The sequence below is a fragment of the Helicoverpa zea genome, chromosome 4, assembly GCF_022581195.2.
Source record: "Helicoverpa zea isolate HzStark_Cry1AcR chromosome 4, ilHelZeax1.1, whole genome shotgun sequence".
Lineage (NCBI taxonomy): Eukaryota > Metazoa > Arthropoda > Insecta > Lepidoptera > Noctuidae > Helicoverpa > Helicoverpa zea.
Window position 1 is genome coordinate 1,205,094 of NC_061455.1, and position 16,294 is coordinate 1,221,387.

The window sequence follows — 16,294 nt, forward strand, 5'->3', positions numbered from 1 at the left end:
GTAATTTGAGGAATACCTTATTTTGAACTTACTAATTGATATCATCTTAAGTTTTTCATAAACGAAAAGATATTCCTTTTTTAATTTTTAACCGACTTCTCAAAAAGGACGAGGTTCACAACTCGGATGTTTTTTATATTCTTAATAGGTATGTCTTTCAGGACATTTTTGGAACAAGGGAATATTTTGAAGTTGATATTTATGTTGATGTTGTACGCAATACCTACATCCCGTGTGAACACCCCGGTCATTATGTCACGTACCTATGTGATATGCCGCGCCGATACTTTCCCAGAATTCATTAAATCTATGTAGGTAGGTATACTTAAGTATAATATTATTGTTATGTATTTGTTTAGGCACTTATTTACTTTAAACATAGCATAGAGTTGTTAGGGAGTTTGTCTTGTTGTTATCTTTTTCCCAGCACAACAATAGGTACATAAGTTTACGAAATGAGGTAATATGGTTATCACATAAAAATCTATTAGTATCGATATCTAAAACAAAACAGTGCTTTAAAATTTGCGGTAATTCTAAAAATTAAGACTTTACGTTAAAAAAATATACTGAACCACCTAATTACAACGCAACAACGTTATATAACAGCAATAACAAAACGGATGCACTATCACACATGACTATCAGACTGCACATTCAATGTCAAAGCGTGACTGACTGAATGACATCACCGCTCGCCGCTCGCGATAAATCGCTGTCATATTTGGCAGCAGTGACAATTATCGATATGCGCCGCAAGTACGATCGGTCGTACACCCCAGCACTATAGATAGAAGCTATGTTCAAAAGGAATATCGATATTCTATCGTAAAATAAATTAACTAGATTTTATTTCTCATAAAAACACTGGTACTCTGCATCCGGTAAGGCTGGAAGCTGACCCTAACATAGTTGGAAAAAGGCCCGGGGGATGAAGTAGAATTTATTTGCGATTTTTTTTATTTATATCCAGAATTGAAACCTAATGATTATTTTGTAGCCTGTTATAATATTTGTTTTACATTAAGATTGTATAGAATGTAAGATTAGCATCATAATCAGTCGAATGAAAAAGTCTGCAAAATATCCTTGAGAGTATAAAAGTGCGATTACGTAAATAATGTAAGTGCAGCTGTTTTAATTTGAACTAACAATCTGATTACGTATATTGTAAAAGTAAGACATTGTTTTTTTTCTATTTGCTTTTCAGCAACTCTATTTTTGAGAACGTCTGGACATAAAAAAGATTTTAAAGTAGGTAATATTTTGTTAAAATTTGTCTTATGTTTGCACCTGTCTTTTGAATTGAAGATTTATCAGATTGTAGGTACTTTTATGATTTAAGACAGCAAACCTCAGTACATAGACCCCTAAGTGTAAACAAAAAACGGACGCTACACCACGCCCACTCGCTAATTGTACACTCGAGTGCAAAAAAAAATGTATGTAGATTGGCGTCTATTATACAAATAAGCCTTCTTGTTGAGTGTGCGTTTTTTCGGACGATAGTTCAGTCACGTTACATGGAATCACTTATACGTGTTTGAAAGAAATTCTAAGTGCTGATACAGGAAGAAAAATATTTTGTAAATGTTCAAATAAGTTTAGTGACTACTTAGGAGAAATAAGTGGTACTGTTTATTAATCAAATGTTTTGGTGATATACATATTTCCATTAATTCCATAATCAATGTGTGTGTTTGTTTTAGATTTAATAACACAAAAACAGATCACAGCTGGTCAGATTTTTATACGATTAGCAGTTACACCTGTAATACTATTCACCCTTGATGTAAAAACTATAGTTGTAACCCCGAATCCAAAACAACAAAATCTCGAGAACTTTCGCAAAAAATATCGTGCAAATTGGTCCTGAAAACAGCCATATTTTACACCAGTTTACCAGAATGCAGCGTGTTAAATACCCATATGATATTTATATGTCCTTTCAAGGGATGGCGTGATAATATTTCAGTTCTGAAACCGTCGGCCATCGACCTGTAATCCATTAAGTTAGGCGCGGTCAGTTAGCGTGAGTCACGGTTAGCCGCGGTTACTGTATACTGTATTGATCTGGGATGGGCAGTTTTATTTAACTGCTAGTTAGTAAATAGAAGGTTTGTTTGCTTGAAGAGTTATTAGCTTAATGAGTTTGTGAGAAGTATTGAACTAAGTATCCTTTAAGTTGGCTTATGTGAAGATTTTTATATGATTTTGCAAAACTTGTGTTTTAGAACTACTGTGGATGGATGTTATTAAACGTAATTAAGTATCATAATTACGTCTAATGATTTTATTTGCAAAATATGCTACTTAAAAATTTAAATACCTAATACTATATGCCTATACATAATTACTATATGCCTATACATTTGATCTAATTTAGCTTAGAAATCAAGATATCGTAGTTTCCTTTATCGTAGTGTAGTGTCTTCTAGCAACCCGAAACCTAAATTGTTTCTGCTAAATACAAAATTCCTAAAACAAATCCAGCACATAGTACACACATTTCTTTTCCGGTACCGTTTACGATTATAGTAAGACTTCTTGTCTAAAACTCCCGTAAATATAAAGCCATGTACTCACTTGCGCAGTGTTGGGCGCGTCGTCAGGGCGCAGCGCGTGTATGCGCTGCTCCTGGAAGTCCGCGAACGCGCGCACGGCAGCCGCCGCGTCGCGGTAACGCTTCCAGAGTTCCACTGCTTTGTGGTACCTTGGGAGAAAGATATTATAATTATATAACACTTCATAAACCTTAAAGTATAAGCGGGACAACGTTTTCACGTAAGCGGATTTTCTGCTCGGTCCATTCGGGCGTGTCTCGGAAACGGAACAGCAAACAATTGACAACTACCAGTTTAAACGATTACATAAGAAGGGACAATGCACGGATAACTATTTAGAAAGAGTCAGCGCCTGTTCAAATTCTATAGCAATTCACACATCACATACTTTTCAATTTTAAAATCGAAATACTGCTGAGGAAATATTGAAAAGAGGAATAATTGCTATTCTTCTTTTATGTGAAGGTTATCATAAAACTCACTTGTCACACAGCTGGTTGAGGTTAGTGCAGGTGTGCTCGTAGGCAGCGGCGGCGTCGTCCAGCTCTCTGCGCAGGCTGGCGGCCACGGACGGCTCGGTGGAAGCTTCGAGAGGCTCGGCGGCGGCGGTCAGTTCCCTACCAGCTATCCCAGTAGGATGTACATATAACTCACTTGTCACACAGCTGGTTGAGGTTAGTGCAGGTGTGCTCGTAGGCAGCGGCGGCGTCGTCCAGCTCTCTGCGCAGGCTGGCGGCCACGGACGGCTCGGTGGAAGCTTCGAGAGGCTCGGCGGCGGCGGTCAGTTCCCTACCAGCTATCCCAGTAGGATGTACATATAACTCACTTGTCACACAGCTGGTTGAGGTTAGTGCAGGTGTGCTCGTAGGCAGCGGCGGCGTCGTCCAGCTCTCTGCGCAGGCTGGCGGCCACGGACGGCTCGGTGGAAGCTTCGAGAGGCTCGGCGGCGGCGGTCAGCTCGCCGACCAGCTCGCCGCTGCGGCGCGAGAGTGACTCGCTCAGGGTCTGGTGGAGAAGATAGGTGTTATTTATTTGTAAATAGGTTAAAGCTTCTACTGTTAATGAATACTAAGAACTATATTACATAGATGTGAATACCAATATGTATAGCCTATATGAAGTCGGTCAAGTTGCTGCTTTTGAACGCCTATGCCTAAAATCAAAGCAATGCTATAGAAATGTGCACATACAGTGCCTATAGATATGATGGCGCTCCCCTTTCCCTACTATATTTTGCACGATCAATAATGTCTGTCGTAAAATATTATTCGTCTAACATATAAAGTTCCAATTATATTGCTTTTGAACTCTTACATAAGGAAACAGAACTAACCTCAAGTTTCTCAGTGGCCTTCAGCAGGCGATCATAGTCCACTTGTCCCTGCACGGTGAGGAGTTCCACCATGTAGTCAGCTTCCCTCACGGCGCCCTGCACCAGCTCGAGCTGTCTCTCGAAGCGTCGCCACAGGTACAGCTTGAAGCGGAGCCGGCTGCTCAGGTCGCTGCAAGCTGCTTCTAGCTCTGCGTGGGTTTCCTGGAGAAGGTAGGTAAGGTGTGGGTAAAAGAGGTTATTACCGGTAATAAAAGATGGGTTCATACTATGTACTTCAGTAAAGTATACAGAATTGACGTAACAGATATAGATAGTTAAAGTTTTAAGATCGAATTATTGTAGTTCTGCTTTGACTTTAATATTAAACTGATGATTTTTTATATTGTATAAAGACAATATTTACCTGCAAAGCAGAGATGTCTTTCTCGACGCCCGTGGGCGACACGACGACACGCAGACTGGTCGGCAGCGTGTGCAGCGACTGCCGCAGCGCCAGAATATCGCGCCATTGAGACGCTAACTCTTCTATCAGCTTGTCACAGTTCTCCGAAGCCCTCTCCACCACATCACTTCCCAGTCTTTCAGCAGCTTCGCACTCTTCAAGCGTCAACCGAGCTCGGCGCTGACTCTTCTGGCATCTTTGAATGCCGACCTGCACCTGCACTATCTTCTCCTTCAGCAACATGCTGCGCTCCAACTCCTCAGATATCTGATCGTTCAGAATGCCAGACTGCGTCAACAAAGCACCGAGGCGCTCTGATTCAGCAGTAGGCAATAAGCTCAATCTGCCTAACTCGTTCTGTATCCTATCGATGCGTCCAGTCATAACTTGCAGTCTTTCAATGTACAGGTTCAGTTCGTCTTCGCTCTTGATCACGCCTTTAAGGCTTTCCAATGAAGCGCGAAGTTCTCTTAGTTCTTCTTCCAGGATGTTAAGCTTTTCACCCGAGGACACATCACGGTCTGAGATGTTCTGAATAGCAGACGAGTGGATGTTGTCGATCTTTGATGCCAAGTCACTCCATTTGTCTTCGATCTTAGAGAAGAATTGACGTTGCACCATTTCGTCAGAGACTGGTAAGATTTCGAGAGCCTTTTCGAATTGTACTCCTGATTCATTCTTCAAGTTGTTGTGGACTTCGTGTTGAGCCTTAAGTTCCCAGAACCTTCTGAGGTTGCCAGTTGTTGTAATGTTCTCTGGAGTTATGAACTCTAGCTCTCTGTTGGCAATCTTCATCCATCCTTCAATCCTATCGATGAGCAAGTCGTATGTCATCCAGTTCTCTTTGAAGGCTGTCAGTCTAGTCAACCTCGAGTCTACATCCTCCTGAAGTTTCAGCAGCGTATCAAGCGCTACAGAACACTCCGTTTCTAAGCCGGAACATACTATCAAGTTCTGTAGACTTTCAGTAATGGACAACAAACGCAGCATCTTTGCGTAATGATGAGAGACGTCCAAGCTAATGGACTGATAGAGATTGATGTACTGTTCGTGATCTCTTGATGTCACGTTGCTCAGGTCTGGGACTCTCTGCTGAGCTACCACGAGCCATTGCTGTTCCTCCTTCATGCCGTGTTGCAGAAGCGACCATCTTGACGCTGCCAGGGTCATTTGTTGAGCTCGACTCGCAGCCCTGTCGATGATAACTGTAGCTCTGTCATGCAGTGAATTATGCAACGATGAGAACTTTGCTCTGGTTTCACTGTCTAAGTTGTCTTCCAGTGATTCGAGGATAGCTCTGCAATGGCTCAGGTTTACGAAGAATTTTCTGTGCTTTTGAATTTCCTCATGCAGATGGTCTAAGTCTGATACGATGATCTTGCCATCGAGCAAAGCTTCTGCGACATCAGTAATCTGCCCAAAGTCCTGTAGAGTTTGTTCATATTCTTCCGCGAGAGAAGCTAGTTGTAACAGTCTATCTCTTTCTGTGTTGATAGTATTCTCCACTTGTTTAGTGTCATCATCGGCATTGTATAATTTAGATGGGCACTCCCTCTTAGGGTTCGCTTCGACTAAACTGCGACATCTCTTGAACATTTTCCTGACGTTTACAATATTGTCCAAGTTATCCGTTTCAATTTTGTCTAACTTGTCCAATTTCTGTTGCGTTGGTATTTCTGAAAGTATGATATCGTCAAGTGTACTCTTGACTGCTTCTACGGAGTCACTCAGTTTGTCTGTGTCTTCCAAAAACTTGATCCATTCGCGTTCCACTTGTTTTACTTTGTCCGAGCTTTGACTGTTCAAAGTATTAACCGCGTTCACTTGACGCGTTAATGTTTCGATCAAAGTAATAATCTCCTCATTCACTTCAGTCACTTCAATGATGGTCCTCAAATCTTGCACGTGCTTCTTGAGTGACTTCAGACGCTCAGCTTCCTCTGTCGGCTTGACGCCGCTGACGGTCTGTCTTTGGATCTTGTACTGTATTTCTTCTAGCCATATTGAAATAGTTTCAATGACTATAATAACACTTCTTTCTGTACGAACTGGATCATTGCTTTCTATCGAATTCTTCAATTCATCTAATTCTTTGTTGACGACAAGATTGTATGATTTCTCAACTGAGGGCTCTAATAATGCAACAGTCATGGAATCGTCAGGTATGGTCTTCTGCGGTTCTGTTACTGATTGAGTTCTCTTTTCAAGAGCGTCTAGCAGTCGAGCCTTCTCTGATTTCTGAGGGATGATGGTTTTGCTTGGTGATGGAGATTTTGATTTAGATCTTTGCACAACGTCGGAATAAGTTAACTTGTGTTGAGGTTGCTTAGGCATCATCGGGCTAACCAATTGAGAGATTCCTTCATCTATCGAAGAAGCGTCCTTGAGTGACATATCTTCACTTGTCGGTGTCATGGACAAAGAAAGTTCTGTGTTGATAGGATCTGACAGACTTTCCGGTGATTGTACAAGAGGAGACTCTGTTTTCTTCTTGGGTTTCCGTTTCCTCTGTTTGTATTTGTCACCCAAAATTGATTGCGGAGGTTCTTCAAAGGAGCGTTCACTCTCGATGAAGTCAGTTGTAGCTTGAGGAATGGAGATCTGAGCTCTAAGATGGACTTCGTAAGGCTCATCCGTAGATGTAGAAATGGAGTCTTCAGAATAAACTCTAGGTGATGTTTGTTGAGTGCTGTCAATTGTAACGACTTCTCTCCTTTGCAGGTCTAGTACCGGGACTGGCTCTGGAGCCGCTGCTACAACAGGTGGCCATCTCGGAGAAGTTTGTTGTGTGCTGTCCATAGTAATAATTTCCTTCTTTGGTTCAACAACAGGTGCAATGACTGATTCAACGACTGGTGTTGGCTCAGGTTCCGGTGCCTGTTCCACAGGAGGTGATGGTACTTTTGGTACTTCTGGGACTACTGGAACTTCTTGTACTACCGGTTCCGGTTCTCTCGGGGTGGTTTGCTGTGATGTATCAACAGTAATAACCTCCTCCTTAACTTCCAGTGTTGGAGCAACCACTTCTTCTCTTGGAGTCGTTTGCTGTGTGCTGTCAACTGTGATGACTTCCTTCTTGATCTCAAGTGAAGGTAGTGAAGGTACATCTGGGATTTCAATCGGCTCGACTTCTTTAACAGGCTCTGGTTCAGGCACATCAGACTGAGTGAAAGCACTAACAAGAGGAACTTCAGGTGTTTGCATTCCCATCTCGGTCAGCTCTTTCTCTTTAACAGGAGTAGTTGATGTTCCTTGTTCTGTGATTTCTCGTTGAACAGTCTGAATATCCGTTTCAGTGGTTTCGACAAGGACTTCAGTACTCTTCTCATCTTTCTGTACAACAGGTAAGGGTGAAGTTTGCATTTCTCTTGATTCTGTAACAATCTCAGGTGTTATTGATTTTTCTGGTACAACAACAGGTTCTTCAACAACCGGAGAGGTCTGTGAGAACTTCTCTTCAGGTGTGCTGATATCATGAGGAATAACCTGAGTCGTGGCTTCCAGTTGAACAATTTTTTCGGGAGTTTCAGACCTACTAGTTTGTATTTCTGTATCAGACATTATCTTTTCAACAACAGTAGTGACTTCTTCAATAGTTTGTGTGTGAGCTTCTTTATCTTCTACCGGCGTGGTTTGTGTAATGACTTCGCTCATAGATGTTGGCGTTGTTTGCAGTTCAATGTCAGACGTTTCAGGTCGGGATATCTCCTCGATAGGCTCGGTTTCCTCAGGTGATGTTTGAATAGAATATTCCTGAGTGACGATTTCTTCAACAACTGGAACTGGGAATTTAAGAATGGTTCCTACTTCCCTTTCAGCCGTCTCAGGACTGCTTTGGACGCATTCTTCAACGATCTTGACCGTGGTGATGTCTGAAGTTTCGCTTATTGTATGGTAGGATTCCTCCTTAGGTGATGTAGCTTCTACTTCAGTTCCTTGTTTAGGACTTTCAGGTTTCACTTCAGGTACTGGTTCCACTATCGGTTCTGGTTCTAGATCAGGCTCTGAAGGAGACTTCGCTGGTTCAGCAGGTGTTTTCCTCTTACGTTTCTTATCTTTCTTCTTAGAAGGTTCCTGCATTTCAACTGGTGTGGTCACAGTTGTATCATCAGTCTCAGTTGTAGTGATTACAGGGTAAGCAGTTTCCTCACTAACCCCATGAGGCTTTCGTTTCTTATGTTTCTTCTTTTTGTCAGGTGTTGCTACTGGACCCAAAGAAATGTCCTCAGCCTCATATCCTCGTTCCTCTGATATGGTCAGAGACTCAGATTCAACATACGAGTCTTCGATCACAGGTATCTGTGGTTCTTCAATAATTTGTTCTGCTGGTGTTTCAACTTTAGGTTCTTCAGGTACAACAGGTTCTACAATAGGTTCTGGTGATGCAGTTTTAACGACTGGTGACGGTTCTTTTACCGGTTCAGGAATTGTTTCTTGGACAACTGTCTCGAGTACCTCTTCTGTTGGTGTAGGAGATTCACGTGGAGGCGAAGTCGGAAGTTCCACATAGTGACTGAGAGATGAACTATCAGTACCAGCAATGCTTTTGTCTGTTTCAATTTCAGTAGACTCGCTTGTTGTTGAACCAGCCTTATGCTTTTTCTTCTTTCTGCTCTTCTTATGTTCTTTAACTGATTCTGGCGGTGTGATTTCTTTTTGAGGTTGTTCTGCAACAACATCAGCAACAGGAACTTTGACATGTTCTTTCGTGATCTTTACTTCGCTTGGCAGAACCACTTCAATATCTTTCTTGACAACGATCGGCTCAGCTTCGAAATCTGCAACCTTCAAATCATATTGTACTTTAGGTTCAACCTTCTTTGGCTCTCGGGATTTAGTTAAGGACAAAGATATATCTACTGTCTGCTCTGGCTTGTCGGGTTGTGTAACTTGAGTATCAGGTTTGAATCCTCGCAGATCGGTGTCTTGACGTTCAGACTGAAGTAACATGGACACATCATATTTAGTATCAGGTTTAGTTATCGTTGGTTGAGAAGGACCAACGAATTCAGTAGTTTGTGAAGGAACATCTTGTGTCTCAGGCTGGCCAAATGTCATCAAGAGTTTGTTCACACTGTCAGAAGAACCTTGGACTTGGGGCTCAAACTGTCTGATATAAGACGTTTCGGGTGCCACAGGAGTTTCAGTTACATCAGATTCCGAAATAACTGTTCCTACTTTCAATGGTTCCACTTCTACCGTAGACTGTGTTGGTGCCTTTTCAGTCGTAACGTGACTCACGACCAGCTCAATGTCAGTCTTGATAGTTTCAGGAACTTGTTCATATTTTTCGGTTCCTTCTTTGATAATAAGTTCTTTAGTTAGTTCAACAATGCCAATTTGTGGTGTGGTAGTCTCAGTTTGTAGGAAACCATCTTCAATAGATTTAGGTGTATCTTCCTTAGGCACTGGAATAGGCTGTTGTTGAATTTGTTCAGGTTCTTGTATAACTGGTTCTAGAGGTTTAATATCCTTTGCAACTGAAGGTACATCATCTTTGGGTTCTGGGATTGCTTGTTCTTTAATAGAGATATATACTGACGATGATTTATCATCAGGTTGTTTTGGCTCTGGTTCTGTAACAGTACCAACAGATATTTCAGTAACTTCTTTGACACTAGTCTCAGAAACGTCTTTTGGAATGTCAGCCAGTGGTTTATCTGAAGGCTTTTCTTCAGGCTTGGCAGAAGCTGGAATACTTTCATGTTGAATGCTCTCCTTGTCTATAAACTCTTTAGTGAATTCAGAGATGTTGAATTGCGTCACACCAGTTTGTTCAGTTATTTCTTTTGTGACAAACTCCACGCTGATATCTGTTGGTTTCTGTTCTGGTATAACATGCTCTTCGGTTAGTTTAGCCGTTTCTTCAATTTTCTTATCCTCCACAGGAATACCTGGCTTGACAGATTCAGGTGTGATTAACTTTTCAATTGTTTCCGTTACTTTGGTTGTGGTGACAGTTTCTGGAGCTACTGTTTCTTTGACAGGCGTTACAGTTTCAGGCACAGGTTTAGGTTCTTCCATAGCTTCAACAGCCATTTCAAGTGAAAACTCTCTTTTAATGGGTACAGCAGGTATTTTGGACACCACTGTATGGTCCATCTCGCTGCCAATAAAGCTCTTAGTAAGATCAACGAGACCGCTGTCCTTAGGCTCATCTGGTTGACTGGCAGGAGTCACAGGAGTCACTTCTACAGCTTGAGCCAACTCGGGTGTAGGTACCACAATTTCCTCAGTTATGCTAATAGGTTGTGGTTCAACTTCAATAGTTTCTTTAACGATTTTGACAGTTTCAGGTGCTTTGGAAACTACTGATTCTTGCACACTTGTTGTTGTTGTAGTTACACTGGTGACTGCTTTGCCACCATCAACAGTTATTGTCTCTTCCCGTTTAGATGGCTCATCTGATTTCGGTTTTTCAGGAATAACATCTGGTTTTTGAGGCTTTTCTACAGGTTTGTGAATTGTAGAATGGTCGATTTCAGTTCCAAGGAAGCTCTTTGTAATATCATGTAGAGATGTATCCTTTTGTGACTGGACAGTTGTTTCAATGATTTCTGTTGGTTGTTTATGAAGTTCCTTGTCAGGCAAACGTTCTTCAGTCAACTTCATTTCTACCGTTACTTTGGGCTTTAGTTCTTCGTCCTTAGGCAGTTTCTCATCAACTGACTTCAGTGGCTCTGGTTCCTTAGGAGCTTCAGGTTCTTTCTCCACAACCTGTTTAACATCTTTCGGTGCCTTAACAGGTGATGCTGGTATTTTAGAAATGGCAGAATGATCCGTTTCACTGCCAATCAAGCTCTTAGTTATATCAATGAGACTGGTATCTTTAAAGCCATTTGTTTCAGGAACCTCAGTAACTGTTGTTTTAGTTACAGTTTCAATAACAACTGGTTTTTCAGTGGCTACTTCAGTCACTTTAGTTGTTTTTGTCGTTTTAGTAGTAACTGAAATTTCAGGTTCAGTAGATTGGACAGTTTCTTGAATCTTTTGCATTACCGTATCTGGCTCCTGAGTTTTGTCTTGTGGGACCTGTTTAGGAACTTTTTCTTCTTCAATCGGTTTTGTGGAAGGTATTATTTCAGTAGAGCCTACAACTGTAACAGTTTCTTTTTGTGTGACTACGGGACCTGATTTCTCAGACGTAGTAATGGTTGTGACCGTCTTAGATTGTTCCGTTGGTCCAGTTACAGTAACCGTTTTAGTGATCACTGTAGCATCTGGGCTTCCGGATTTAATGAATTCGACTTCTTCAATTGGTGTTTTGTCATCTTTAGGTTTCTTTGTAACATCTTGAGGTGAGAATGAATGTCCGATTTCGCTTCCAAGCAAACTCTTTGTAGCATCTATCAAACTTGTCTTTTGTTGATCAGTAGAAGTCACAGTAGTAACTTCAGTTGAAGAATGTTTAGTTACTGTAGTTGTTTTGATTACATCCGGTTCTGCTGATGTAACTATGGTGGTAGTTTTGGGCTCACTAATCTTCAAAACTTCTTCAACGATTTTAACAGATGAATCAGGTTTATCACTCGGTTCTTCCAAAGCTGAAGGCACGGAATGGAGCATTTCTGTGCCGATAAAGCTCTTAGTCACATCTACGATGGTTGTGTCTTTAGATGACGGCATTACAGTAACGGTGGTTGACCTAGTAATTGGGTGGTCTACTTTCTCATCTTCTTGAATAACTTCCAAAACATCAGGCTTGCTTAACGAGACGTCAATTTCAGTAGTAATAGTCGAATCAGGAATGTATTCATCATCTGGTTCTTCAACGATTTGTTCAGTTACATGTTCTTTACCATCTATTATCTGCACTTGTTTAATGATTTTAATGCGTTTTGTTTTAACGCCTTCAGTTTGTATGCTGTGTGATACATTGGGTTCCTCTTCGATGATTTCAACATCATCTGGTTCTTCAATTACTTCTTCAGTAACATGTTCTTTGCCGTCTATAATTTGTATGTGCTTGATAATACGTTTCCGTGTTCTTGTAATCTTTCTAGTGACCTTCTGTACGACAGTAGCCACATTGGTTGAAGAAGATTCAAAGGTTGAATGCTGCGTTCCATGAGTTATGAATGTAGTCTGGCCTTCGTGAGGTTCTTGTACAGTGTAGGTAGTTTCATCAGGTTCTTGTGTTATATGCATTTCATCACCTGGCAGAATTTCAAAAGATTCTGACACCGTCACTGTTTTTACTGGAGTGCCTTCTCGTTCTTGGGAAGAGCGTGTAGTAGTAGTTTTTGTGACATGCTTACGCTGACTGCTGCTTTCCTTTTGTATGAAGTCCTGCATCATTTTCTCTAGTTGTTGAGCCTGGGTAAGCTCAATTGGTTCATCTACTTGTTGTGTTGGTTCTTGATCATCTTTAGGTTTTCTCTTAATATTATCATCGTCGGGCTTATCTCCAGATGGTTTGTCATCTCTTGGTATATCACCACGAGAAGACTCATCATCTTTGTGAGGAGGTAGGGCAGGGTGATCGCCTCCACCATCGTCATCATTTTCTTCGCCAGTTGTTGGTACGTCTCCTCTCTCCCTGACGTTGATAGAAACCCTTGGAATCTGTTCTTCTACGACTTCTACATTATCAGGTTCTTCAACAATTTCTTCGGTAACGTGTTCTTTGCCGTCAATGATAACAACGCGACGTATGATACGCCTACGCGTTTTGACTATTCTCTTTGTGACTTGTTGAACGACTGCCGTTACACTTGATGTAGAGGTCTGCACTTGCGGTAGTTCTTGACCCTCAGCTAGTAATAGTATCTGCTCTGGGTTCATATCCTTCTCCATAGTTATCATCATGTCTGGTTTAGATGTGAATTCTTGGATCGTTACTTCTCCTCCAGGTAAACTAGTTATTACCTGACCACCGAAAGTCTGGTATTCCATGTGTTGTACTGCACCATCATCCAAGGTTGTAGATGTTCCAGCTTTCTCATCATGAATAACTATTTGGGAGTAAGCCTGGTCTAGTGGGAGGTCACTTGATAGTATATGAGATTCACGTTGTTGGCTATGAACTACCTGCTGCCGTGTGACTAAGGTCTTTCGGACCTTCTTCACAATAATCCTCCTAGTACCATCAGCGTCGACTACTACTTCTGTGGTTGTTTCATCGGGTTCCGTCATTACTGTCTCGAAGGACTGTGGCAGACTATGAGTAATATTCAGTTGAGAATCTTTTCTTAAGTTATCATCCCTGTAGTTAGCATCAACTAGAAGAGATTTCTCATCAAGTTTCTGCTCTCTAATCACAGGTCTGCTGGCAATTTCAATAGTCTCATGACCGTCAGAAATTGTCTGTCTGACTTGGATGTTTTCTAGGATTTCTTTAGTTTCAGAGTGTGGTTCACTAGTTTGTACTGCCATTTCCATAGGAGGAGCGCACGTGATGGACACGTCATGCGTCACAATCGCCTCTGGTTGGCATATCACAGATTTGTCAGACACGGATGGAGGTTCTGACATGAGACTCTTGCCGGTCTGCGTTTCCATTGCCACAGTTTCTTTGACAACCTGAATTGGTTCAGGCTTCTCGTGACTAGGTTTGCTTTCCTGTACTGTAACTTTCACACTTTCTTCGACGGACGGCTGTTTAACCGATGGTGCTTTCTCTGATGGTTCTTTTTCTTTGACGATTTCTCTCGGCGACACGACTTCTTCAGGCATCGATGTTGAGTCGATTGTCCTGTCAGTCTGCGAGATGTCCTCCTCGACAGCTTCTGGTACTAATCTCATCTGCAGCAGCACTTGTCTTAACCTCTCTATCTCTATAATGACTAGATGTTTCGTTTCCTCTAACGCCTTCTGTGTAGCATTCAACTTCGCCCTTAATGACTGACTAGATTCATCTTGACTTATCACAGTTATTGACTTCAGTATAATCTCATACTCCTCGTACTCCCTGATGTAGCGCTCGTAAACTTCAATATATCGAATAATATCTTCCTCTGTGAGAACTTCTGACTGCACGGTGGTCTCCTTGAGTCCATTGTTGATGGTCTCCAGCCACTTGTCCAGTTTAGCGATTTTCTCCTTCTGCTCTTCAACCTCCTTCGCCTGGCGAGCCACCTCCACTTTGGCGTCCTGAAAACATTATTTAAAAAGGTTAGCTGAATTGTATAAATAGAATTACACTGAATAATCATGTTTTCTTACTAAATACGTGTGTATCTGAAGCATGCCAAACAATATATCTTTAAACATGTTCAAGTTAGTTCTAGTTCTCTAAATAATGATACAATATTGTAATCAAACAGATATAAACACTAGGATTTTCCCTAGCACCATGTGTTGATTAACAAACACCTCACATATGCAAACGATCAAGTGTACACAAATACTAAAATAAATATCATTACAATATTAACATAATATCTATACTAACATTGTAAAGCTGAAGGATTTATTTGTTTGTTTGAATGCGCTAATCTCAGGAAGTCCGATTTGAAAAATCTTTCAGTGATAGATAGCCCATTTATCGGGGAAGGCCATTTATCGCTACTTTTTATTCGGGTTCGTGCAAAGGTTCCCACGGGATGAAATATAGTAGAAGCTAGTTAGTAGTAAACTGAGCAAACCAGTTAGTTCCTGCGTAAGAAAGTGGAAGGCTTTACCTTTCTTACCTGGATGATGTTGATGCCGTCCCTGGCCTGCGTCAGCAACTTGCTGATCCTGACCTTCATGACGACCAGCTCCTTGAGCAGGGACTGCACCTCCTGCTCCTGCCGGTACTCCATGATCTTCGTCTCCAAGATCTCCGCCGCTTCTTCGCACTTGACTAGAATTGTGATGCCCTCCTGAAATTGTTCGAGTAACCGGTTAGTTTGGTTGTAGGTTGACAATATTTCTAAAGTTAAGAAAGTATTTTTATGAACTGAGTTACGATAAGCTAACGTTCAGGAATATTAGCCATAAATACCTACGTTTAAAAGAAGATTAAGCTTAAACTTGACAAAAGTTTAAAATAGAAGAAGAATATATAGATTAAGGACAGTAATAAGACAGAAAGAACAACAACGTTGTTTTTCAGAAACAAACGTGTTACACAATTTTATTGCTGGGTTTAACTCTGAAGATAAACGCAGTGACGAAATACACACTAGCTGTAAAAATCTAAATATGTTTCATGACTTCAAAATGACACTAACGGAGCCAAATGGTAACCTTCAATGTAAGTAGTGACTAGATTCAAAGAATAAAAATTATATAAAGACACGATAGTTCGAAGCTTTTTTGTCCTTCACAATTGACACACGCTATAATTGCCTCTGTAAACAAAATAAGATAAAGAAATAAACGAACCCAATAAAATAATAAAATATATGCAACGGAGAGCACAATATATGCAACGGAGAGTACAAGGTGTGACAATCACCGCACTATTATCTCAAATAAAATGCATCGCACACTAATTGAAGGAGATAAACCGAAAATAAATATGTTGTAACCATTTTCTGAGAAAAAAATCTAATAATAGACGTGATGTTAGCTGGAAAGTATGCTATTTGTCATACTTATTATGTCATGGACTAATAAAAATTAACATGTACATAGTTACAGTTGATCGTTACCTTTTGTAGTTGATTACTAGTCCTTTTCTCGTGGTTTCACCCGCGTCCCGGGAGAACTACTGCCCGTACCGGGATAAAATATAGCCTTTGTTACTCGGGAAGAGTGTAGCTTTCTAACAGTGAAAGATTTTGTTTAAATTGAATCAGTACTTTCGGAGCCTTTAGGTACCAACAAACAAAAAAAAACCTGTTTATTATATTATCTACTATGTAATTTAAGCTGTATCTTATTCTAGACCAGTCATCAGTCACTAGGTACTTTGTAACGTGTATTTTGACCCTTTTAAACAAATAAGGATATCGGCTACTAAATGTATGCACCTACAAGCTATATTAATGATTCCAATTAAGTATTCGTTTTATCCTTATTATTTGA

The 16,294-nt window shown here is 40.8% G+C and overlaps 1 protein-coding gene across 8 annotated transcripts in view; it reads right to left on the minus strand.

Annotated features, from left to right (window-relative positions):
- LOC124629730 (muscle-specific protein 300 kDa-like) overlaps nt 1-16,294 on the minus strand; it is a 170,206-nt gene that overhangs the window by 26,415 nt on the left and 127,497 nt on the right. For 6 of the 8 annotated variants that reach the window (XR_006984319.1, XM_047163253.1, XM_047163255.1 and 3 more), the window contains 5 exons: nt 14,962-15,144; nt 4,301-14,431; nt 3,898-4,098; nt 3,391-3,569; nt 2,587-2,713 (listed from right to left, as the gene is read on the minus strand). Coding sequence is in view for 7 of the 8 variants with exons in the window: in XM_047163253.1 (XP_047019209.1) it covers nt 2,587-2,713; nt 3,391-3,569; nt 3,898-4,098; nt 4,301-14,431; nt 14,962-15,144 (10,821 nt within the window). In the remaining variant the exon portion in view is untranslated. The remainder of the gene's footprint in view (nt 1-2,586; nt 2,714-3,390; nt 3,570-3,897; nt 4,099-4,300; nt 14,432-14,961; nt 15,145-16,294) is intronic. The other 2 variants (XM_047163257.1, XM_047163252.1) reach the window with 1 other exon arrangement.